Source organism: Hemiscyllium ocellatum, chromosome 12, assembly GCF_020745735.1.
Source record: "Hemiscyllium ocellatum isolate sHemOce1 chromosome 12, sHemOce1.pat.X.cur, whole genome shotgun sequence".
Classification (NCBI taxonomy): Eukaryota; Metazoa; Chordata; class Chondrichthyes; order Orectolobiformes; family Hemiscylliidae; genus Hemiscyllium; species Hemiscyllium ocellatum.
Genome location: NC_083412.1, coordinates 62,614,620 through 62,640,566, shown reverse-complemented (window position 1 = coordinate 62,640,566; position 25,947 = coordinate 62,614,620). Strand labels below are relative to the sequence as shown.

General features: G+C 40.7%; 1 protein-coding gene across 1 annotated transcript in view; it reads right to left on the bottom strand.

The window, feature by feature from the left end:
* Nucleotides 1–25,947, bottom strand: part of stxbp5l (syntaxin binding protein 5L) — a 512,076-nt gene that overhangs the window by 438,099 nt on the left and 48,030 nt on the right. Inside the window, exon 2 of the mRNA XM_060832791.1 lies at nucleotides 18,926–19,023. Within this exon, the coding sequence (XP_060688774.1) occupies nucleotides 18,926–19,023 (98 nt within the window). The remainder of the gene's footprint in view (nucleotides 1–18,925; nucleotides 19,024–25,947) is intronic.

Sequence of the window (25,947 nt, the reverse complement as noted above, 5' to 3'; positions counted from 1 at the left end):
GACTAAGGGGGACAGAACCGTGTCGAGGTACGCGGAGATGAGTTCGGTGGGGCAGGAGCAGGCTGAGACAATGGGTCGGCTGGGGCAGTCAGGTTTGTGGATTTTGGGCAGGAGGTAGAAACGGGCGGTGCGGGGTTGTGGGACTATGAGGTTGGAGGCGGTGGATGGGAGATCCCCTGAGGTGATGAGGTTATGGATGGTCTGGGAGATGATGGTTTGATGGTGGGAGGTGGGGTCATGGTCAAGGGGGCAATAGGAGGAGGCGTCCGCGAGCTGGCGTTGGGCCTCAGTGGTATAAAGGTCGGTGCGCCAAACTACTACCACACCTCCCTTGTCTGCCGGTTTGATGGTGAGGTTGGGGTTGGAGCAGAGGGAGTGGAGGGCTGCATGTTCTGAGGGTGAGAGGTTGGAGTGGGTAAGAGGGGTGGACAGATTGAGTCGGTTAATGTTACAGCGGCAGTTGGCTATAAATAGATCGAGGGCGGGTAAGAGGCCAGCATGGAGTGTCCAGGTGGATGGGGTGTGTTGGAGGCGGGAGAAGGGATCGTCAGAGGGTGGTCGGGAGTCTTGGTTGTAAAAGTAGGCATGGAGGCAAAGGCGGCGGAAGAATTGTTCAATATCTCGCCGCGTGTTGAACTCATTAATCCGAGGGCGTAGGGGAATGAAGGTGAGGCCTCTGCTGAGGACTGATCTTTCATCCTCAGAGAGGGGGAGGTCTGAAGGCGGATGGTGAAGGATAGAGGGAGGTCTCAGACCTCAAATTCACCTGGACTGTCTCAGACTCCTCCCTCCCCTTCCTAGACCTTTCTATTTCTATCTCGGGTGACCGAATCAACACAGACATCTACTATAAACCGACTGACTCCCACAGCTACCTGCACTACACCTCCTCCCACCCTGCCCCCTGTAAAAACGCCATCCCATATTCCCAATTCCTTCGTCTCCGCCGCATCTGCTCCCAGGAGGACCAGTTCCAATACCGTACAGCACAGATGGCCTCCTTCTTCAAAGACCGCAGATTCACCCCAGATGTGATCGACGATGCCCTCCACCGCATCTCCTCCACTTCCCGCTCCTCCGCCCTTGAGCCCCGCCCCTCCAACCGCCACCAGTACAGAACCCCACTGGTTCTCACCTACCACCCCACCAACCTCCGTATACAGCGTATCATCCGCCGTCATTTCTGCCACCTCCAAACGGACCCCACCACCAGGGATATATTTCCCTCCCCTCCCCGATCAGCGTTCCGCAAAGACCACTCCCTTCGTGACTCCCTTGTCAGGTCCACACTCCCCACCAACCCAACCTCCACTCCTGGCACCTTCCCCTGCAACCGCAGGAAATGCAAAACTTGCGCCCACACCTCCTCCCTTACCTCTCTCCAAGACCCCAAGGGATCCTTCCATATCCGCCACAAATTCACCTGCACCTCCACACACATCATCTATTGCATCCGCTGCACCCGATGTGGCCTCCTCTATATTGGGGAGACGGGTGGCCTACTTGCAGAACGCTTCAGGGAACACCTCTGGGACGCCCGGACCAACCAACCCAATCACCCCGTGGCTCAACACTTTAACTCTCCCTCCCACTCCACCAAGGACATGCAGGTCCTTGGACTCCTCCATTGCCAGAATATAACAACACGACGGTTGGAGGAAGAGCGCTTCATCTTCCGCCTGGGAACTCTCAAACCACAAGGGATGAACTCAGATTTCTCCTGTTTCCTCATTTCCCCTCCCCCCACCTTGTCTCAGTCGATTCCCTCGAACTCAGCACCGCCCTCCTAACCTGCAATTTTCTTCCTGACCTCTCCGCCCCCACCCCACTCCGGCCTATCACCCTCACCTTGACCTCCTTCCACCTATCACATCTCCATCGCCCCTCCCCCAAGTCCCTCCTCCCTACCTTTTATCTTAGCCTGCTGGACACACTTTCCTCATTCCTGATGAAGGGCTTGTGCCCGAAAGGTCGAATTTCCTGTTCCTTGGATGCTGCCTGACCTGCTGCGCTTTAACCAGCAACACATTTTCAGCAGTATTCATCCTATACATGTCCTTCATGATTTTATGAACTTCTAGAATGTTACCACTCAGTGTCTGACACTCCAGGGAAAATAGCCCCAGCCTATTCAGCCTCTCCCTATTGCTAAAATTATTCAGTCTTGGCAACATCCTCGTAAATGTCCTCTGAATCTTTTCTAGTTTAACAACATCTTTCCTAAAGAAGAAAGACGAGAACTGAATTCACTATTCCAAAAGTGGCCTAACCAATGTCCTATACAGCTGCAACATGACCTCCCAACTTCTATATTCAATGCATTAACCAATAAAGGCAAGCGTACTAAATCTTCACTATCCTGTCTATCTGTGACTTTACTTTCAAGGAACTATGAACCTGTACTCCAAGGTCTCTTTGTTCCGCAGCACTCCCCAGGACCTTACCACTAAGTATATACGTCTAGACCTGGTTGGCCCTATCAAAACGCAGCACCTCCCGTTTGAGCTTCTCTTGCCATTCATGATGCAACTAAAACTGCTTAGTTTGATTACATCCTTGTATTCAAGATATTCATAATGCCTTATGAATAAGGGATCTACAACTGTAGTTGACAGAGAGCAGTTTCTATCTTGATGAGACTATATTGAAGACAACAAGGCAGTGAATAAGAATATTTTAGCACTGAAAACAGAAAATAAGTGTAACCCAATTATATAGCTTCTATTTTCCAACTCCCATTTCTGATACACACTACAAATATGACATCTCAAATGGGAGAAAATCTTTTCATGGATCCGTTTTCTAAATCAAGATTCTTTGTAATTTTAAAAGTAATCAACAATGTATAAGTAGAAGTTTACATTATTAAAGTCAGCACAAATATTACTTTTATTATCACTACCTGTTCTGTTTATCAATGGAAACTTCAATCCAAAGTACAAGTGGCAAATATTTAATAATTACAAGTGCTATATATTTGAAATGAGACTACATTCTTAAAATATTTGGCTAATCGGTCAGAATCCATGGAGAGAATGTAATAATATTTCAGCTGAAAGTCCATGGTTCAGAACTTAATCTTTTAACATCAACTTACCTATTCTCTTCCACAGATGCTGTTTAACTTGTTGATATGCTTCAATATTTGGAAACAAATTTTGCAGCATCCATTTTATTGGAAACAGATGATAACTTAAGGCCTCCATTAGAAAAAACAAATTCTACTACACAGTACATTTCTCCTCCTACTATGTGTTACATATTCCCAATGTGGTTTAATTCAGCATGAAATAGTTTTTAAATTGTAACAAATATATTACACATACTGACCAAACTATTAGCCTTACATTACTGCCCAAGAGATGTCAGTTTAAAGAGATGCCAATTTTAAAAAAGGTGTTTTTTTTTGAGCAAGTATTGAAACAAAAATTCTAAGATGCTTCATAAAAATCACAAAGTTTAGGTCTGAGTCTTCCTAAAAGCAACAAGTTAATCCCACTTTTCAGCATTATATCTATGATCCTGTAGATTACAGCAATTGAGTTGCATAAGCAGACACCTTTTAAAATGAGTTGAGGAGTTTTGCATCAACTTTTAAGCATTGAGTGCCAGAGCGCTCCCATCCTCTGGGTGAAAACATGTTTTCCTTATCTCTTCTTTGATCTTTCTACTAGTCATTTTAATTCTATGCCATCTAGTGACTGATCTCTCTGTTACAGTATATGTGCTAAAGAAACAAGGAGCAGGAATAGTCCTTTCAGCTTATCATGTCTGCTCTGCTGTTCAATAAAACATTGCTGATCTGATGGCAACTACAAATCCACATTCCCATCAATCATTGAAAATCTTTCCACCCCTTGTTTATCAAGACTATATCCACTTATACTATAAAAGTATTCAAGTACTCTGTTTCCACCACCAATCCTGGCAGAGAGTTCCAAAGATTCATAACTCTGAGAAAACAAAACCACCTCATTTCTGTTTTAAATGATGTGTAAATGCTGGTGTTGGACTGAGGTGGACAAAATCAGAAGTCAGACAACACCAGGTTATTGTCCAACTTTTACAAAAAATACTGGCTTACTATTTTTATTAATTTTCTGCTCAACAAGCCATGATTTATTTTCGGTATTAGCAGTCCTTTTACCTGAGCAAGGAGGCTATAAATTTAAGAATGAAGTCTAATGTTCTAATTTTGGACTGCTGGAATGCCATCCTTGGATCATAATGAACAAAGTCCCCATCTGCCTTTTTTAAGGAACATATGTCTCACCTAATTAACATGGAAGTTAAAGATTACATTACAATATTCAAGAAATATAAAGCACGTATGTTTTGAACAAATTCCTTAACTAACCACTGTCATTCTGTAGTGCTGCTAGTTGGATCTCACTGTGCACACAATGGCTGTCATATCGAAACACAACAGTCATTGTATTTTTGAAAATAGGACAGGTGACAGCAGTCATTCAACAGAAATATTTCTGAACAATTTCATAGTTTCCACACTAGCCAAATCCTTGATCTCACACTCCTATTTAATTTCTACCCCATCTTTAATGATCTTTTTCTCTCCGAGGGCCTTATATCAGTCAATGTACCTTGTACCATGCTGATTCCTTCCATCATTCACCATTCATTCACTCCAAAGAAAAGCCTTTTTGTGCAGCTCTATGTCGTGTTCAAGATGATAAACATACCCCTCTACTGTTTTCTATCTCCATTGTTCCTAACTATATGTCAAGGGTACTCAAATTGTAGGCTGCAAGCTCCCGAACACTCCTCCAAAAGGGGCCCCGAGGTCACATTTGGGGTTGCAAGCTCCCATCTTCTAAGCAGCAATAGTGAGTGTGGCGAGGGAATGAACTACAGAACAAAATCGGAAGAGACCGTATGGCCTGCCGAGCCTGTTCCACCATTCAAAACAATAATGGCTGGTCTTGGGTTACAACTCAACTCTCCTGTCACCTTCCTATATACAGTACCTTCATACCCTGAGATACCAAGCCCTAAATATATTCAGTAATGAAGACTCCATGACATACTGGGCTAGAGAATTCCAAAGATTTACAACTGTTTAAGTGAAGATTTTTTTATTTTATATCACTCCTAAATAATCAACAGTCTAGTCTGAGATTGTGTCCCATCACTTTAGATTCCTTGACCAGTGGAAACAATGTCTCAGTATCAACCCTATTAAGACCCTTTAGAATCTTGTGCATTTCAAGGTAGCACTCAAAATCATTCAATTTTGCCACATTTACTAAATAGATATTGTGCAAGTTATTTTTAAAAACAGAATTCCCAAAAAGGATGCACTTAATAGATGTCGAATGAGCAAAAAAAAGCAAACACATTTCATTATGTGCAATCTTCAAAATGAGATCACTTCATATTCTTCTAAACTCCAGAGAATAATACTCAGCCTCTCATCATACAACAATATCCTCATCCCAGGGACTAATTTAGTAATCCTTTGTTGTACTGACTTATTTATATGTGGAGAACAAAGCTGCACACAATCTTCACCAATCTACCTATCACAGCTGCATTTGTCCAAAACAGTATTAGTAGGGGGAAAGCTCCACACAGCTTTTTTTGGAGATTAGTTCCATCTTCATATTGAGGATTCTCTCCTCCTGCTGAATGGCACTACCACTGGGATAGGTGTCAAACAGATCTAGCAACTCAAAACTGGGCATCCTTGAATTGCTGTAGGCCATCAATAGCAGCAAAATTGTTATCAACCACAATCTGTAATCTCAAGGCTTTATACTTCCCCTAAATCTATCATTATCATCAAGTCAGAAAGTCATGCCTAATTCAATGAAGTATGCAGGAGGACATGCCAGTAGTAGCACGAGGTTTACCTAAAAATGAGGCGTTAGCCCAGTGTAGCTGCAACACAGGACTGCTTGCATGCCCAACAGCAGAACCCACCTGCAATAAATAGGACTGAGTGATATCCACCAAAGAATCAGATCTAACATCAGCAGTCCTGCCACATCCATTTGCAAATTATAATGAGCAATTAAATGACGAAAAAGAGATGGAATTATGGGGGAGCATATATATCATAGACAATAGGTGCGGGAGTAGGCCATTCAGCCCTTCGAGCCTGCACCACCAGCTGATCATTCCTAATCACAGTGAAAGACAAAGCTGATGTCTCTGTTCCATCTTCAGCCAGAAGGGCAGAGTGGACGATCTATGTCAGGCTTCTCATGAAGTGTTCAGCAGCGTGATGCCAGATTTTAACTAACTCAATTCACACCACATTAAGTCAGGAAATGGCTGAAGGCACTGGATATTGCAAATAACACAGGCCCTGACAACATTCAACAATAGTACTGAAGACATCCTCCAGAATTAGCCATGCTGTCCCAATACATTCACAACACTGGCAGTTACCTGTCAATGCATCAAATTGTCCAGGTATGGCCTGTGCACAAAAAAAAAGGGAAAATCCAACCTGAACAATTACCACCCTATCATCCTATTCTCGATCATCAATAAAGTGACAGAACGGGTGATTGACAGTGCTACCAAGCATCACCTATTTATGTCACAACACCATGAAAAAGTGCATTGTTACTTGAGTCCCACTAATCTAAGGGTTATCATAAAACTTAAAACTTTAATCAAATTACTAAACAAAAAACCCACTTCCTGTGCAGTGAACTCATCTTTACAAAAGAAGTTGACTAGGTTAATGTGCCCAACAAGAAACTCTTATTTATTACAAATAATTCAGCTCTAACCACAGGCAAACAAAATATGAATTATCAACTTTTTAACTCTCTTACTTAAATTTGACCCATTCTTAAACCTCTGCACATACATGTAGATAAACGTATAAAATCAAAAGCTATAGGTGGAGGCAGAAAATTAGGGAACACAGTTCATGAGCACCTGTCCACACTGTTCAATAAGATGCCTCTTTGCTTCTTCCAAGTCTTTCTGATCTTCTTTCCAAGTCACGTCAATTCTTTATTGAAGACACAGCATAGTGGGCACATAAATTGTTCAGTCTCTCAGTCACTGATTAGAGACAGCAATTTATGGCAAATGGTGAGACAGAATAGTTAGCTATTCCAATTCTTAACTGAGACAGGATGTTGTCTTTTAAAAGAGTCTGGAAAAATTCTGCCACTATATTGTGCACACATTGATAGGCTGTACACCTACGCCAAAGCCAGAGTTGTTATCATGCTGAGCACTCCTGACTCTCACAACTAATGTTGATTGCTTTTTCAGTCAACAAACTGTTTCTGGGCAAAACTGCCCTGAACTGACACTGTGTGCCAGTCGAGTATTCCTTCACACTGCTCCATACCCCCATCACTTGAACAAGGTACTGATATAAATACAACTCACAATGAGTTTCAGTAACTTTTTTTAAAACTGCAACATCTCTTTAAAACATTTTCCTTAATTTAAACCAGTATCTTTTTCCAATTTTGGACTTTAATCCAAAAATAAAGAAAAAATGAAAAGATGCAGTCTTTATAATCAATAACATATTCACTGGGACTCAATTTGAATTCTGCCAGGGCCACAAGCACACTCACATCTCTTTAATCATCAGCACTTACAAGTATAAACCTTTCACGTCTTATGACCAATGTCAGCTGAAGTATTGTATACAGTTCTGGGTGCAACACTTTTGGATGGATGCAAGTGCATTGTAGACTATTGAAGAAGTTTATGAGAACAGTTCCAGGTTGTGAAATTTCAGTTATGATGATAGATGGGAGAATTTGGGACTGTTTCCATGGAAATGCAAAAGGTGAGGAGAGTTTTGATGGAAGATCATACCTGGAGTATTGTGCACAGCTTTAGTCTACTTAACCGAGGAAAGATGTTCTGGCTGTTGAGGGAATGTAACAAAGGTTGACAGACTGATTCCAGGGATTGCAGGACTGTTGCATGGGGAAAGACTGGATCAGTTAGTACTATATACATTAGAATTTATAAAAATATGGGGCGATCTCATAGAATGCACAGGTTTCTGACAGGGTTGATGCAGGAAGGAGTGGGGAGTCCAGTACAAAGAGTCACAGTCTAAATATAAAGGATAAGCATTTTGGGACAAAGATGAGAAGAAATTTCTACCCCCAGAAAATGGTGAGCCTGTGGAATTCAGTTCCACCGGAAGCTTTGAGACAAACATTGAAGACTTTCAAGAAAGAGGTAGCTATAGCTCTTAGGAGTAAAAGGATCAAAGGATATGGGAAGAAAGCAGGAGCAGGATACTGAGTTGGATGATCACCATGATCATATTGAATTGCAGTGCAGCTCCAAGAACTGAATAGCCTACTCCTATTCCTGTATTTTAGCTTTCGCTTAGCCTCTGATTTTTCCTTATTATAAACTCTAGATTTATAATTTAATTTTTTATAATTTCTTGATATTCAATATCTGATTAATAATCTATATTCATTCATCAGCCAACAAATGCAGATTTTTTCAACTGTGCAATCAAGCAGCAAATACTCAGCATTAACCTGCTTACCATTTCATGATTTTGTTGGAATCTTCCTCGCATAAAAGAATAGGTTTTTGGTTGTTTCATCTCAGTTCCAATCATCTCAACCCCAGGATATCACTGCAGGAGTTCCTCAAGATAGTGTTATGACCCACAGTGAACCTAAATTAAGCCCCACTTTTCCCAGATCTGTCCAAATATTCAAGCTTGTTAAAAATACATACAGTACCCCAATTTACTTGACTTTCAGATCAAGGTTGATAAGAAGTATAGGCGAAGTTTCTGTACTGAACAAGGATTATTATTTATTGCAAGTGGACTATCACTACGAGTAAACAAATGTAAACCACTGACATAGATCACTACTAACAATCTCCTTTTAAACTCCTTTAAACATCTAATACAGACTAAACAGATAAACAAAATATCTTACTGGCAAAGGTAGGAAAAAAACTGGAAAGTCAGTTCAGTGGGCTTTGCATCCCAATTTAGATAGAGAGATGATAATTTGTCGCTAGCCAGTTCTTAGTGTTCAATTGTTTTCTCTGGAAGCTTTCACTAGTTTATAAGCAACTAACTTACTTGGAAATTGTTTCTGAATTATAAATTCAAAAGTCATAGCTCACAGCAATGAATGCAAAGAAGATAATTGGTTTTCTCCAATTTACTGCATTTTACTGCTAAGAACAGGTAGCTTCTGCTAGGGAGAACACTGGACAGCCTTCTAAGTCTTGCTCTCTTTCTCTCTCTCTCTCTCTCTCTCTCACTGTTTTAGTGACTTTGTAACTTGTTTCTAGTTCCAGTTAGCTTAGAATCAATCAACATCACTTGTAAACAATGTTATGGCCCCTGATTATCTGTCATTGCTGAAAACTGCCCCAAAAATAGAATTCACAATAGGCATTAAATTCCTTGATGTGAAATTATGCAGATATCCTGGTAAATCGATTTGTAAAACAGTTCTTTCTCATTGTAGTCACAGTTTTAATGATACAAAATACAAACACATAGATTTTACAATAGTACTAAGGCCAAACAACTTCATGCTTAAGGCTACAAATAGCAATCACATTCATGCCACACATGCATTAAGCAGTGATCATCTGTACAAGAGAGAATTCAAATATTATTTCCTTGATGTCCAACACTATCTGACCTCTTGGTAATTGGCATCCTATACTATATCACTAAATCTGAAGGCAAACAAGATACACCTTCCAAGTCCACAAGCACTTCCATCTAAGAAGAACAAGGGTAGTAGATACATGGGAACACCACCACCCACAGGTGTACAAGTTCTCCTCCAAGTGACTTACCATCCTGACTTGGAAATATATTGCTGCTCCTTCACTTTCATTGTGTCAAAATCCTGGAAATCCCTCCATTATGACTTTGTGGGTCTACCTACAGTGCATGGGCTGAGTGGTTCAAGAAGGCAGCTCACCACCACCACCACCATCTCCTCAAGGGGAAATTGGGACAGGCAATAAATGCTGGCCAGCCAGTGATGCCCACATCCCACAAAAGCAGAAAAGAAAACAACTCAAAGAACCCCAAAGTACATTTCTCTATGTACTTTGAAGCCCCTGGCATTAACATTAATTGTACCTACTTCACAGTATAATCTCTGACAGCAGACGCTTTTGATGTAAGAGGAATGTTTAACCCTTTCAGTGGAGATGTGGGCTGTTACATCACATGGGTACTTCTACATGGTCATTCAAGTGGTTGACACTCCAGTGTCTGTCTATCCTTTCCTTCCACCACATTCCCAGAACGTTAGAGTCTACTGCTTTTCCATGCTTCCACGCATTTTGCTATTCTGCTAAGAACATTTGCAAATCCAATAGGTCTTGTATGTATCTTTTATATCTCAAATATATCTCACTTTTTCTCTCCTTTTGTCCCATGTTACTATTACATTTTATATTTTATCATGTCCTGTACAATTAAATAATAGGTTTATAAACATTCATTTTCTTTTCCTCAAGCCCATTTAAGCTTAATCTACTTCTCCTTGTAACCTGTTCATCTGTACCACTCTCCAAATCTAATGAAGAATCAAGACCAGAAGCATCGACCTCAGAAATGGGTGTTGATTGGAGTTTGGAGCAAGAGTCAGTCATTAACAATGCATGACAGTGGAATGCATAAGAACCTACATTTTGTCAATGTCTCTCATGATTTTACTCTGACTGCATATTATGAAGTATGATACAAACCCATATGATGCACTTTCACTCATCAGTTGAAAAGTTGCACATTTGTCAATATAAAGGCAGGACTTCAGCTCCACAAAGTCTGTGCGGTGGTTGCTCTTCTCGATACTGTCATGGACAAATGCGTCTGCAGTTGCAAGTACAGTAAAGATGAGGTCCAGTATATTTTTACCTTCTTGTTGGTTCTCTCACCATCTGCTGCAGATCCAGTCTAGTATCTATGTCCCTTAGGACCTAATCAGCTCAATCTGTAGTACTGCTACCAAGGTGATGGACATTGAAATCCCCCACCCAAAGTACATCTTCTACCCTTGTCATCCTCAGTGCTTCCTCTACGTGTTGTTCAACATGGAGAAGCATCAGCTGAGGGAGGACAGTACATGGTAATCGGCAGGAGCTTTCCTTGCCCACGTTTAACCTGAAGCCGTGAGACTTCAGGGATCTGGAGTCAATGTTGAGGAGTCTGAAGGCAACTCCCTCCCAATTGTATATCACTATGCCACCACTGCTGCTGAGTCTGTACTACTGTTGGGGCATGGCATTTCCAGGAATGATGATGGTGACATTTGGAACATTGTCTGTAATGTATGATTCCATGAGTATGATTATGTGAGGATGTTGCTTGAATAGTCTGTGAAACAGCTCCCCCAGTTTTGGCACTAGCCCCAGATGTTGGTGAGGAGGACTTTGCAGGGTCAACAGGATGTTTCTGCGGTTGTCCTTTGCCGTGCTTAGGTCAATGACAGGTAATCCATCTAGTTTAATTTCTTTGAGACTTTGTAGCGATTGGTACAATTGAATGGCCTGCTGTTCATTTAGAGATCATTTTAGAGGGCAATTAAGAGTCAACTGCATTGCATAAAAGTATAAGGCAAGGAAGTGATGTTACAGTTCTATAAATCATTGGTCAGATCATATTTGGAGTATTTCTGGGCACCTTATTTAAGAAAGGATTGGAGAGAGTACAAAGGAGATTTATTAGAATGATAACAAGAATGAGAGATTTAGATACAAGGAAAGATTAAATAAATTGGGCTTATTCTCCTTAGAAAAGAGAAGATAAAGAGGTGACCTTATTGAGGTGTTAAAAATTATAAACAATTTTGCCAGGTAAAGAAAGATATTCTGTTTCCACAGGTTGGTATGTCAACAACAACAATTTTAACATTGTCAGGAGGAGAGATAGGAGTGAGATGAGGAGAAATGTCTTTACTCAGAGTGTTATTCAGATTTGGAATATGCTGCTTGGGAGAGTGATGGAGGCAAATTCCGTTGAAGGTCTCATAGGAGACCTGGATATATATTTGAGAATGATAAAGTGAGAAGGCTTTGCAGTTAGGGCTGGACAACAGGACTAGCTGGGTAGCTCTTTCAGGAGCTGGTACAGACACAATACGCCAAACAGCCTTCTTCTGTACCAACGGTTTGAAAACTGCTAATGTGACACCCCATTCAAAACGTGTGGGAGGCAAAAGGTCATTTAGCCTAACATTTACTGTTGGAAAAAATTTTGGAATCAGTTATTAAGTAATAGCAGAAAATTGGAAAATTGGAAAATAGCAGAGTCAGCACGACCTCAAGAAAGAAAAATCGTATCTGACTAATTTATTAGAGCTTTTGAAAGAAGTTTCAACCAGAGTAATAGATGGGAACCAGTAAATGTGTTGTATTTGGAGATCCAGAAGGTGTTTGATAAGGTATCTCACAGAAGGTCAAATCATAAGACATGAACCCACTATGTTGACAGCAGTGTATTGGCATGGATAGACAAGTGGCAGGAAATAGTTAGTAGGAGTAAAGGGGTTCTTTATCATTTGGTGACCTGTGACCAGCGGGGTTCCACATGGATCAGTGTCTACAATATATATTACTAAGTTGTAGAAAGTGAATTTACCGTAGCCAAATTTGCAGACAACACAAATATTTGGAAAGGTAGTTTATGAGGACACAAACCATTGAGAGAGATATTGATAGGTTAAATGAGTGGGCAAAAAGTTGGCAAATGGAGTATAATATGGGGAAATGCAAAGTGGTTCATTTTGGAAAGGAGGACAAAAGAATACAATATCATTCAAATGGAGAGAAGCTGCAGAAAGCTGCAATACAAAGGAATTTGGGGACATTGGTGTCTAAGACTAGAGAAGTCTTACTGCAATTGTACAAGGTGCTGGTGAGACCACGTCTGGAGTACTGTGAGCGGTTTTAGTCCTGTTATTTAAGGAAAAATATAACTTCTTTGGAGGCAGTTCAGAGAAGATTCACTAGGATAATCCCCTTGTATGGTGGGATTGTCTTATGCGCATAGATCTAACAGGTTGACCCGCTACTCACTATAGTTTATAAGAATAATAGCTGATCTCATTGAAACATGGAAGATTCTTAAGGGTCGAGAGTGTTTGTCAGGGTAAATGCTGAGAGGATGCTTCGCCTTATAGGAGAATCTAGGACCAGAGGCTGTCGTCTCAGAATAATGGGATGCCAATTGACTGAGGTGATGAGGAATTTTTTTCTGTAAGGGCTGTGGGTCTTTGGAACTCTTTGCGACAGAGAGCTGTGGGCGCAGAGTTCTTGTCTGTATTTAAGGCAGATAAATTCTTGATCAAATTTAAGATAGATAAATTCTTGATCAAGGATTACAGAGAAAAGACAGAAAAGCAGACATGAGGAATGTCAGATCAGCCATAATGGTGCAGCAAGCTCGAGGAACTGACAAACTTACTCCAGTTCCTAATTCTTATGGTTGTCTGATCTTATCCTTTCTGTCAAAAAGCATTACCCCTCAATTACTTGTATTAAATTAAATTTATTATTTGTATGTCCATCCTGCTAGCCTACAACCTACTGCAATGGATTAGTATCATCATGTTAGTCATACCGCTAGGTTTTGCATCATTGGCAAATTCTGAAATTTTATTTCCAATATGGAAGTTATAAGCAATCACATTAGCACTCGATTCTGCAAAACATCACTGTCGATCATCCGGTAGTCTGAAAATGAACTGTTTACCAGGTCTTGCACTTTTCTATTTCGGAGTTGTTTTTTAATTCAAACTGACACTGACTCTTTTGTTCATTGAAGCTTAGTTTTGTGAATCAGCCTTTTACAAGGCATTTCTTAAAATTTCTACAGACAAAATCTATTGTTTCTCCTTCAATAACCTTTTCAATTTCATCTAATAATGAGATTAGATCAGTCACGCTGATTTGTCTTTCAGAAATCTGTGCTGATTCTCCTTAATTAACTAAAAGTTGCTGTTGATTTTTTTCTGATTACCCACCATTATGTTTTGCAAATCATACTTCATTCATGTCACACCTTGCATTCATGAAATAATTTCTTCCTTCATTTCAATGCAATTCCTCATCCTCCTCCTCCATCCCCATTGTCACTCGCCCTAAAATGAAGCATTGCTCAGGTTATTTCGCATGCTTTTCAGAAATGAGACACAATATACTCTAGAATGAGATCTCTCTTTCGTTCCCGTGTCAATTATTCTCCATTCACATAATTTCTTACACCTATTAAGTTCCTGATTAAATCATACTTTTTGAATTTCAGAGTTAGGGAGATTTGTACTTCATTGCTGCAAACTGATAGAATTAATCTCCATTTCTCCTCTTCTAGAAGATTAAGTCATCTGACTTGCATTCAGCACTGAATGGAATATGATCATTTCAACATTCCCATGATTAAAGCATTTCCACTCTTTTGCTTTTTCTCAGCCAACATTTAAAGAACAACAAAATAAACCAAAGAACTTCAGATGCTAGACATCTGGAACATAAACAGAAATTTCCGAAGAAATTCAGTAGGTCTGGCAGCAGCTGTGTGAAGAAAACAGATAATATGCTGGGTCCAGGGGCTCTCAGAAATGTTAGGAGTGAGAAGCAAGTGGTGTTTATGCTGAAGCTAAAGTTGTTGGGTGGGGGAGGGGGAAGGGGGGGGGGGGCGGAGTTGTTGAGTGAATGGGTAGAGATGGAGCCCAGAGTGTAAGAGATGGATATGAAACAGTTAGGTAAATAAGGAGATTATGAAGGTGTTTGGCATGCTTGCCTTCATCAGTCAGAGCATTGAGAACAGGAGTTGGGAAATCATGCTACAACTGCACAAGACATTAGTGAGGTCACATTTGGAGTACTGCGTACAATTCTGGTTGCTCTGCTATCAAAAGGATGTTATTAGATCACAAGGATGAAGAAAATGTTTGCAAGAATGTTACCAAGATTGGAAGGTTTGAGTTATAAGGAGAAGCTGGAACTTTTATTCCTTGGAGCGTAGGAGGCTGATCTTACGGAGATTTATGAACGTGACAACGTGAATAGTCAAGGCCCTTTCAAAAGGATGGTGAGTCCAAAACTAGAGGGCATAGGTTTAAGGTTAGAGGAGAAAAGGGCAATCTTTTCACACAGAGGGTGGTGGGTATATGGAACAAGCTGCCAGAGGCAGTGGTAGAGGCAGGTACAATTACAATATTTAAAAGACATTTGGATAGAAACATGGATAGGAAAGATTTAGAGTGATAAGAGCCAAACACAGACAAATGGGGCTAGTTCAGGTTAGGAAACCTGGTCGGCATGGATACATTAGGTTGAAGGGCCTGTTTCCATGCTGTATGCCTCTATGACTATAACTTCTGAGTTCATTCATTGAGGATGCACCACCACAGGACCCATAAAACTTAACTTTACTTCCTAACCTACTCTCCACATTTTGATTTCTTGATGGGCCAAAACTCTATCTAACTTGGCCTCAAATATATTCAATGATCCATAATCCTGCGGCATAGAATTCCAAAGATTTACAACCCTATGAGTGAAAACAATGTCTCATCTCAGTCCTAAAGGGTCAGGCCCTTATCCTGAGACCATGTTCACAATGTTCAAAATTCCCCAGCCATGGGAAACAACCTCTTCAATCTATCCCTCAAGCCCCTTCAGAATCTTGTTAAGTTTCACGGACGTCACCTTCGCATTCTTCTAAACTCCAGAGAATTCAGACTGAATTTACATACCCTCTCACTATAGGACACCTCTTTCATCCCAGAAATGAATCTAATGAACCTTTGTGGCATGTCCACTGTAAGTATATCCTTCCTTAAAAATGAAATTGCACATAGTTCTCCAGTTATGGCATCATCATCATAGGTCTATGTAATCGTAGCAAGGCATTCTCATCCTTCTCCTCAATTTCCTTTAGATTAAAAATCAAGATATCATTTGTATTCCTAATTGCTTGTTGTACCTGGATGCTAATATTCTGTGTTCCTTGTATGAGTACACCAAAATTATTCTGAATATCATTTACATCCTTAAAAAATTCTGCTTTTCTATTCTTACTACTGAACTGAGTAACCTCATACTTCCCCATTACGACCTGTTCATTTAATCTTTTCATTTCTCTTTGCTGTATATCTGTATCCTCCTCATTGTTTACATTCCCACTTACATCCTCAAACTTAGATATGCTATTCTCAGTCTCCTCATACAAGTTATTAATGTAGATTGTAAAGAACTGATCCCTTAGCTAAAATATTACAGCAAACCATGGATCACTAGCTTGAAAATGTCCTATTCATCCCTGACAGATCTATTATTCTCAGTCTCCTCATACAAGTTATTAATGTAGATTGTAAAGAACTGATCCCTGAGCTAAAATATTACAGCAAACCATGGGTCACTAGCTTGAAAATGCCCTATTCATCCTTGACAGATATATTATTCTCAATCTCCTCATTCAAGTTATTAACGTAATTGTAAAGAACTGATCCCTTAGCTAAACTATTACAGCAAACCATGGGTCACTAGTTTGAAAATGCCCTATTCATCTCTGACTCCTGCCCATTAACTATTAAAATATTATATTCAAATAAGAGTCCTTATGTTATGTATTAACCTTTTAGTGATATTATATTTGAATGATTTCTGAAATCCAAATATACTATGTTTACTGGTTCTATTTTATCTACACTACTAATTACATTCTCAAAAAAATTAAAATGTTTCTCTTTTATAAAACTAGGTTGGACTATGTCTGACCATATTATGATTTTAAGTGCATTATTGAACCTTCCTTAATAAGAGATTCTAGCATTTTCCTAGTGAAGCTAACCAGCCTCTAGTTCCCAGTTTACTCCCTCCTTTCTTAACTGGCAATGTTACAATGCTAATTTCAATTCTGCTGAGATATTCTAGAATCTGGGGAATTTTGCAAAATCACAATTGTCACAACCACTACCTCAGCAGTTACTTTTCTTTGAGCTCTCAGACAAACCAACAGTCACGATATTTATTCGAGTTTAGTTCTTTCTGTTTCTCCAATACATTTTTTCTGTTTATTATCTCACTTTACTCACATTTTTTAGCACCATGTTGTTTTATTTCTGGTATACAATTTGAGACTTCTTCAAGAAGACAGACACAGTGTACTTGTTTGATGTGTCTGCCATTTTCCATGACGATTTTTCCGATCTCTACCTCTAGGGGATCAACACTTACTGTCTTTTTCGTATATTTATTTGACCAGGACAATGAACGAATTATGTATTTCTAAGTCAGGACATGTAATTTATACAAGAATTTTCAGGTGGCAGTGCTCTGTCTAGGTGGTAGCAATTGCAGGTTTGGAAGGCATTGTTAAAGGAATCCTGGTGAGTTATTGCAGTGCATCCTGCAGATGGCATATATTTCTGCTAGTGTGCACTGGTGGCAGAACAAGTGTAAGTTTAAGATTAAGGATGGTGTGGCAATCAAGCAGGGGCTTTGTCCTGAATATCTGCTGTCAGGTGTGTGACTGTTGTTGGAATTGAACACATCTAGCTAAGCAAAACTACTCCCTCACATCCTGAATTGTGAAACTAAATTGCTAAGTTGTTGCTAAACTGCTATTCAATTTTGCCTTGGTTTTGTTGCCAATCTTCCTGGACCTATGCAGCAGGCATTAAATTCAAATTATTAAATCACACGATGCATAGTCCACTTAAATATGCTAATAATAATTAGCTCCTCCAAAGGAGAATTCCCAGATTCCTCAACATCACCTACCAGTAAAGTGGCAACAGCCACAGGGCAAGTCACATTTTGTGATTTGACAATTTTATGTCCCAACCCTTGCCTTCTCCCACCAATCATCAACTAAGCCAACCATCCTTTCTCCATAGATATTGCGTAAGCTGCTACATACTTCTAGAATTTCTGTTCTTATTATGGCAATAAAATACTTTTCTTTATTAACTTTGCATAAGAAGTCTGGAATTGATTCCATTTACAGTTAGAGTTTCTGAACTCTATAATTTGTGAAGTATTTAGCCCATCTTGTTCAAAGGGTAAATCCTGAAGTGAGCAGATTGATTGGTGTAGCCTGTTACACAGAATTCTGAAATAAGCAACTCTGTTATTTTCAATGAAACTGTGACTGTTGAATATATTTTCTTTGATATATACCACATTTCAAACCACTTCTCTGTTATAAGTATAGTTATTGATCAACATTGTTGATGCTGAATGAACAAAATCAAGTTTTCTTTTAATACAACACATCCAGGGTAAAATCATAGTACCTCATCAAAATAGTGAAATTGGTCTTTTAATTTTATTACAGTTTCTGCTGGCTGCCCTTAGTAGCGTAACTTCCTCACAGATGGATTTTGTGAATGGTGAAAATTTATTCTGAAAGTCAAAAGGGGCTTCAACCTTAAAATAGCTGAAAAGCGTGCAACAAGTAAAACAATATCATAATGACAAGGAAATCAAAAACAATAAGTGAACGTTAATTTCAACCATGAGAGATCAAACCACCGTTAAACAAAATGGTAAGAGCATTACAGGCAGTTGTGCTAAGAGAAATCTGAGCTGGTTCTCTTTGTACCGTGTGGGTCAGTTTATGGCAAACCACAATATCAGCAAGGAAAAAGTGATAAAAGAAAATACCTTCCCAAATATCTGCAGTTGATCCAAAATGAATCACATTATCACTTTGCAACATAACCCTAGTCATATGAGTATAATACTGTCAGACAAGATTCATTTGAATAATATGTCAGGATAGGCAAAGCTTCAGGTAAATACACTCACCATAATGAGACAAGGCAATACGTTATCATTGACTGTGAATTCCAGATTCAATGTAGAAGAAAGCAATAGTCAGTATCTGAGACACTACAAGTATCCACTGCTACAAACCTTCTTGTAAACAAGCTAAAACCATTTTTTTAAAGGATACATTCGTAGTGCCCCTGTACGGCATCCAATAGCCAGGATTTTTTGCACTGGATCAAAAGCTAAGGCAGAAGGTTGACAGGGGAAGCCATGACGTACAGTCTGTGAAATAAAGGATACAAACAAATTAAACATTAAAACTGACATTCTACATATCTTCATAAAAAAATTACATGTTATTAATTAAAACGTTGGCTTCAATTGCCTGCATTTAAATCTGTACATTTCTACATGTTCAAAAATCCATTCATTTGGCATGAAACACACTGGGTGAATTTTTGTTTTCATTCAAAACCAGAAATAAATTCAATTCTATCAAATTTATACAAATAACCATGGTATCATCTAGTACTTACAGCTCAGAAACAGACCATTTGTATAACTGTTCCATGTTCATGCTTCTAATCACATCAGCCTTTTGTCTTTAACTATTGTTAAGAACAATGAGTTTAATTTTTATTCTGTATTTGCTCTTAAAGAACTGGTTTCATTTCATTTATTTTTGATTCATAAGTGGTACTGGGGAATCTGGAGATTTGTACTATTCAGTTGCATTTTAACGATTTTTTGATTTTGATTTTATTACTGCTACATGTACTGAGATACAATGAAAAGTATTGCTTTGTGTGCTATCCAAGCAAATCATACCAGACATAAGTACATCAGAGTAATAGAACAAAATGCAGAATATAGTATTGCAGCTACAGAGTAGATGCAGAGTAAGATTAACTTTAATATATGAAAGATCTATTCAGTAGTCTTATAATAGCTGTTCTTGAATCTGTTGCTTTCAAATTTTTGTATCTTCTGCCCAAGAGTGGGAGGGCTTTTTCATTATGTTGGTCGCTGTCCTGACAAGTGGAGACAGAGAAAATATAGATAGTGTCAATGAAAAGAACTGAAAATGTGTTGCTGGAAAAGCGCAGCAGGTCAGGCAGCATCCAAGGAGCAGGAGAATCAATGTTTCGGGCATGAGCCCTTCTTCAGGAATAAGAAGAGTGTGCCAAACAGGCTAAGATAAAAGGTAGGGAGAAGGGACTTGGGGGAGGGGCGTTGGAAATGCGATAGGTGGAAGGAGGTTAAGGTGAGGGTGATAGGCCGGAGAGGGGGTGGGGCAGAGAGGTCAGGAAGAAGATTGCAGGTTAGGAAGATGGTGCTGAGTTCGAGGGTTGGGACTGAGACAAGGTGGGGGGAGGGGAAATGAGGAAACTGGAGAAATCTGAGTTCATCCCTTGTGGTTGGAGGGTTCCTAGGCAGAAGATGAGGCGCTCTTCCTCCAGCCGTTGAGTTGCTATGGTCTGGCGATGGAGGAGTCCAAGGACCTGCATGTCCTTGGTGGAGTGGGAGGGGGAGTTGAAGTGTTGAGCCACAGGGTGGTTGGGTTGGTTGGTCCGGGTGTCCCAGAGGTGTTCTCTGAAATGTTCCGCAAGTAGGCGACCTGTCTCTCCAATATAGAGGAGGCCACATCGGGTGCAGCCGATGCAATAAATGATGTGTGTGGAGGTGCAGGTGAATTTTGGCGGATATGGAAGGATCCCTTGGGGCCTTGGAGGGAAGTAAGGGGGGAGGTGTGGGCACAAGTTTTGCATTTCTTGCGGTTGCAGGGGAAGGTGCCAGGAGTGAAGGTTGGGTTGGTGGGGGGTGTGGACCTGACAGGGAAGTCACAGAGAGACTGGTCTTTTCGGAATGCTGATAAGGGAGGGGAGGGAAATATATCCCTGGTGTTGGGGTCCGTTTGGAGGTGGCGGAAATGACGACGGATGATGTGATATATATGGAGGTTGGTGGGGTGGTAGGTGAGGACCAGTGGGGTTCTGTCCTGGTGGCGATTGGAGGGGCGGGGCTCAAGGGCGGAGCAGCGGGAAGTGGAGGAGATGCGGTGGAGAACATCGTTGATCACGTCTGGGGGAAATTGTGGTCTTTGAAGAAGGAGGCCATCTGGGTTGTTCGGTATTGGAACTGGTCCTCCTGGGAGCAGATGCGGCGGAGACGAAGGAATTGGGAATATGGAATGGCGTTTTTACAGGGGGCAGGGTGGGAGGAGGTATAGTCTAGGTAACTGTGGGAGTCGGTTGGTTTATAGTAAATGTCCGTGTTGATTCGGTCGCCCAAGATAGAAATGGAGAGGTCTAGGAAGGGGAGGGAGGAGTCTCATTCCTCAGTCCTAAAGAAAGGCTCATGCCCGAAATGTCGATTCTCCTGCTCCTTGGATGCTGCCTGACCTGCTGCGCTTTTCCAGCAACACATTTTCAGCTCTGATCTCCAGCATCTGCAGTCCTCACTTTCTCCTAGAAGATTTTCTTCAATGGAAGGAAAGCTTGTTTGCGTGATGGACTGGGCTGTGTTCACAAATCTGTTTATTCTTGCGGTTTTGGCAGAGCAGTTGCCAGCATAACCTGTGATGCATCCAGATTCTGTGGTAAGCGTTATTATGGACATGCTGAGTCTCCTTGGCCTTCTGAAGAAGTAGAGGCATTGGTGTGCGTTTTTGTGGACAGTGCAAGTTGGATTGACCAGGACAGATTATTAGTAAACTTTTAAAGCCTTGAGGTGAGCACTTCAAAGAGTCATAGAGGTTTACAGCATGGAAACAAGCCCTTTGGTCCAACTTGCCTACGCCACCCAGTTTTCACAATTAATCAAGTCCCCATTTGCCTGCTTTTGGTCCATCTCCCTCCATATCTATCCCATGCATGTACTTGTTCAAATGTTTGTTAAATGACAAAATTGTACTCCCCTTCACCACTGCATCTGACAGCTTGTGCCAGATACTCACCACCCGCTGTGTGAAAAAAATGCCCCTCTAGACCCTTTTGTGTCTCTCCCCTTTCACTTTAACCTATGCTCTCTAGTTTTAGACTCCCTGATCATGGAGAAAAGCTCTTAGCTATCTACCTGATCTATGCTTCTCATAGTTTAGTAGATTTCTATAAAGGTCACTCCTCAGTCTCCTACATTCCAATGAAAAAAAAAGTCCCAGCCTCTCCAACCACTCCTTATAACTCAAACCTTCCAATCCAGGTAGCATCCTAGTAAATCTTTTCTGCACTCTTTCCAGTTTAATTATATCCATTTTATGGCAGGGCAACCAGAATTGCATGCACTACTCCAAATGTGACCTAACTAACACCTTGTAGAACTGCAACATTGCATTGTATTTTAAACAAAAAGCAATAGGAATTCAGTGATACAGAGAAGCTACAAAGTAAGTAAGCCTGGGTGTTGATGTGTCAGAGGGTGAACTCAAAGCAGCTGGACAGCTAAGCTTAGGACAATAGTGGGTTTGCTCTTAAGTTTAAACAAAGTTTCGTTTACAGCTGGTTTCAAAGAACATTGAATGAGGCCACTTTTAGAATATTGCACACAATTCTGGTTCCCTGCTATAGCAAGGATGCTGTTAAACTTGAGAGAGTGCAAAAGAGATTTACAAAGATGTTGCCAGGACTAGAGAGTTTGAGTTATAGTGAGAGGCTGAGTAGACTGAGACTATTTTCCCTGGCGCGTCAGAGACTGAGGGTGACCTTGTAGAGGTTTATAAAATCATGAGGGGTATGTATACTGTGAAAACCAAGGTCTTTTTCCTAGGGTGGGAAAGTCCAAAACTAGAGGGCATAGTTTTAAGGTGAGAGGGGAAAGATTTAAGAAGGAACTGAGGGGCAAATTTTTCACACACACGGAGGTGAGTGTATGGAATGAGTTGCCAGTGGAAGTGGTGGAAGTTGGTAAAATTACAACATTTAAAAGGCATCTGGATGGGTGTGTGAATGGGAAAGGTTTAGAGGGATATATGGGCCAATTGCTGGTAAATCCTTGCTGACTTTGTCCAATCCTGTCACTTTTTTCCAAATGCTCAGCTCTTAATTCTTTTATAATGGACGCGAGCATTTTCCCCAATACCGATATCAGACTGACTGGTCTGCTAAGTCCATTCTTTTTTCCTCTGCCTCCCTTTTTAAATAGTGGGGTTACATTAGCTACCTTCCAATCTACAGGTACTATTCCAGAATCTATAGAATCTTGGAAGATAACTACCAATGCATCACCTATTTCTCGGATCACTTCCTCAGATATACTGGGATGTATATAATCGAGGCCTGGTGATTTAATGGCGTTCAATCCCATCAAATTCTCTAACACCATTTCCCTACTAATACTGATTTCCTTCAGTTCCTCCCTCTCACTAAACCCTGTGTTCTCCAGCATTTCTGATATGTTTTTTGTGGACACAGAATCAATGTATGTATTTAGATGGTGAGCCATTTCTTTATTTCCCATTATTAATTCCCCTGTTTCTACTGTAAGGGACCTTCACCAAACTTTTTCTTTTCCCATACCTATAAAAACTTTTACAATTAATTTTTGTGTTTCTGCAAACTCTATTTTCCCTTTCTTAATCAATCCCTTTGTTTTCCTTTGCAGAATTCTAGGCTGCTCCCACTCCTCAGATCTGCTGTTCTTTTTTCTGGCCAATTTGTATGCCTCTTCCTTAGATCCAATATAATCTCTTAATTAATCCATGGTTTGGCTACCTTTCCCATCTTTATTTTATACCAGATATGAATGAACAATTTTCTTACATAATAATGTAGTTTATTGCATGATATGAGTGGGTACAGTTTACATTAACTTGAGACATAATTACCAAGAACTGCTGTACTGATTCTACCTGCTCCCTTTGTGTATTCATGCAGAACTCAGATGTCTCCACCCAAAGTCTGTGTGACATTGTCAGAATAGGCAGAACTCACTATAACATGAACATTAATTCATTCAGAATCATTCCATTATGCAATGGCAGCTGGTTTGGGGCACAGCAGTTGAAACAAGCATTGCTGAGCTTGGGCCATAAAAATGAGCAATGCCTGGCTGAGGAGTGGGTTGGATGCTGGATGGGGGAAGAGGGAGACTATACAAAGAGAGGGACAAAAGGGGCAGGAAGAAGAGGAATATGATGTAAGGGAGGTTTAAGGATGGGGACAGAAAGAGAGATAGGAAGGGGAGAAATGGAGGATGCAAGTGGTTAAAAAGAGGCTGCAGAGTATAAAAGAAAACTGGGTTGCAAAGCAGGGAAGAGAGGTAGTCTGCAGGGAATGAAAGTGGGACACTGGAAGAGCGGTGAAAGAAGCACGCTAAAAGCCAAAGATGAAAGCAATGATGGTGTCGTGTAGTGCAGATGGAAACTGCAAAGCTATCGGAACAGTTTTAAACTGGTCAAAGAAATACTCAGTTAAGTGACATAAAAGAAATTTTAGAGTCATCAAAATAATGAATTTCTTGCAAATGAATGTGAAATCCTTATCTTAAAGTTGCATAAAATCAGGAGGTATTGTATGACAGGAAAGTGTAGTTGCTGCTATTGTCGTTAATGTTAATTCAAAATCTGAGATTGAGATCTGAGCTGCAGTAAAAGGGCTGTATCTGTCTGGTTAAAAATTCTAGCTTTGTGCATAAATGGTGGGAAAACAGGGCAGAGGTACCTCGATTATCCAAACGAGATGGGTGGGCACTATTTTGTTCAGATAACTGATTATTCGGTTAACTGATTAAATGTCTTTCCTCTGGGGCTCACAGTTTTCTGTTAAGTCCACTCCACATTCAGGAGACTAGACAACAGCACACTGCGTGCGAGCCCCCGCGCCCCCAACCCTGTCCAACCCCACCCCCCCTCCGCTCCCAAGCCCCGTTCAACCCCACCCCCCAAACCCGTCCAACCCCACCCCTGCCCACCCCCCAAACCCCATCCACCCCACCCCTGCCCTCCCCCAACCTCACCCAACACCGACACTTGTCCGCCCCCACCCTTCCCCCAAACCCGTCCAACACAGCCCTCATACCACTCCACTCCAGCCACTCCCAACCTGTCCAACACTGTCCCCACCCTCACACTCCGCCCACCCCCAACTCCTGTTCGGGGCAGCCAGACTGAACACCAACAAAACTGCTGCTACTGCCTTTTGGAGGGGGGGAGGTGAGTCTCAAAATAGCTCATGCGTACACACACACATGCACGCATGCACACACAACCTTTTACTGCAACTTCTTGACAGGTTTCACCTTTTGCCCTGTACAGGACAATGTTGTAGAGATTCTCTGCGCACGGGGAGCGGGGGTGGGGGTTTTGGGTACACGCCTGGGCTCCCATCAGTCCAGGACTGTTCTCGGCAGCATTTCAGTAAGCCAAGTTCACTTTCAATCAATGTAAACAAAAGATGCGGTCAGTGTTGGAAACACATCTTTGATATAATGTTTCTGTCGGGACTTCGATATCCCCTTCAGATAATCCGATATTAGAATAATTGATATTCGGATAATCGCGGTTCCTCTGTAAATTGATGTGTTTTTGTCACATGGCTTTAAAATTAATAGAAGGTGATGATTATTAAGTTTGATGATGCTGTTCCTTTAACAAGATTCTTCTGTCCTTGGCCCTTTCTTCAGAGATGTCGTAAAAGCAACAATTCCGAAAAGTCTAGGTTTGAAGGGTTTTAGGGCTAACTTGATTATAGCTAACAGATACTGCCTCAGGAAAAAGGCTTTCAAGTTTTATTAAAAAGAAACTCTTGTACAATGATATGGAATTGGTCAGTTCTCCCAGCCCAGCTTTTCTCTGGTTTGGTTTGATTTTTTTTAGCAGTCTGGCTGTTTCAAAGCAGTCAGTTTGAGACTGCTGGTCTAAGAAACAACTACATGGAAGAAGGTGTTCCATGCTAAATCCCTGTGCCATCTCTCTCTCTCTCCTCCAGGACCCTATGTTTGATTTTACCTTTTTTTGCCAAGGGGTGTTTATGGGAATTGTTGCAAATATTTGGAACAGCATCATTAAAAGTTGAGATAATCAGTTGGGCTATCGGATAGGTTAAGTTATTCTATATTCTATTCTCTTTTGTTTGTTTTTCATTCAATAATCTTGGAAATAAGTTCTGTTGTAAAACTAAGTGGCTTGACCAGTGTCATCACTCGTGGAATATCCACTGTATGCCTGCTTAAAACAACTAGCAAAGTTAGGGTCCAGGATACTTTCTTGAA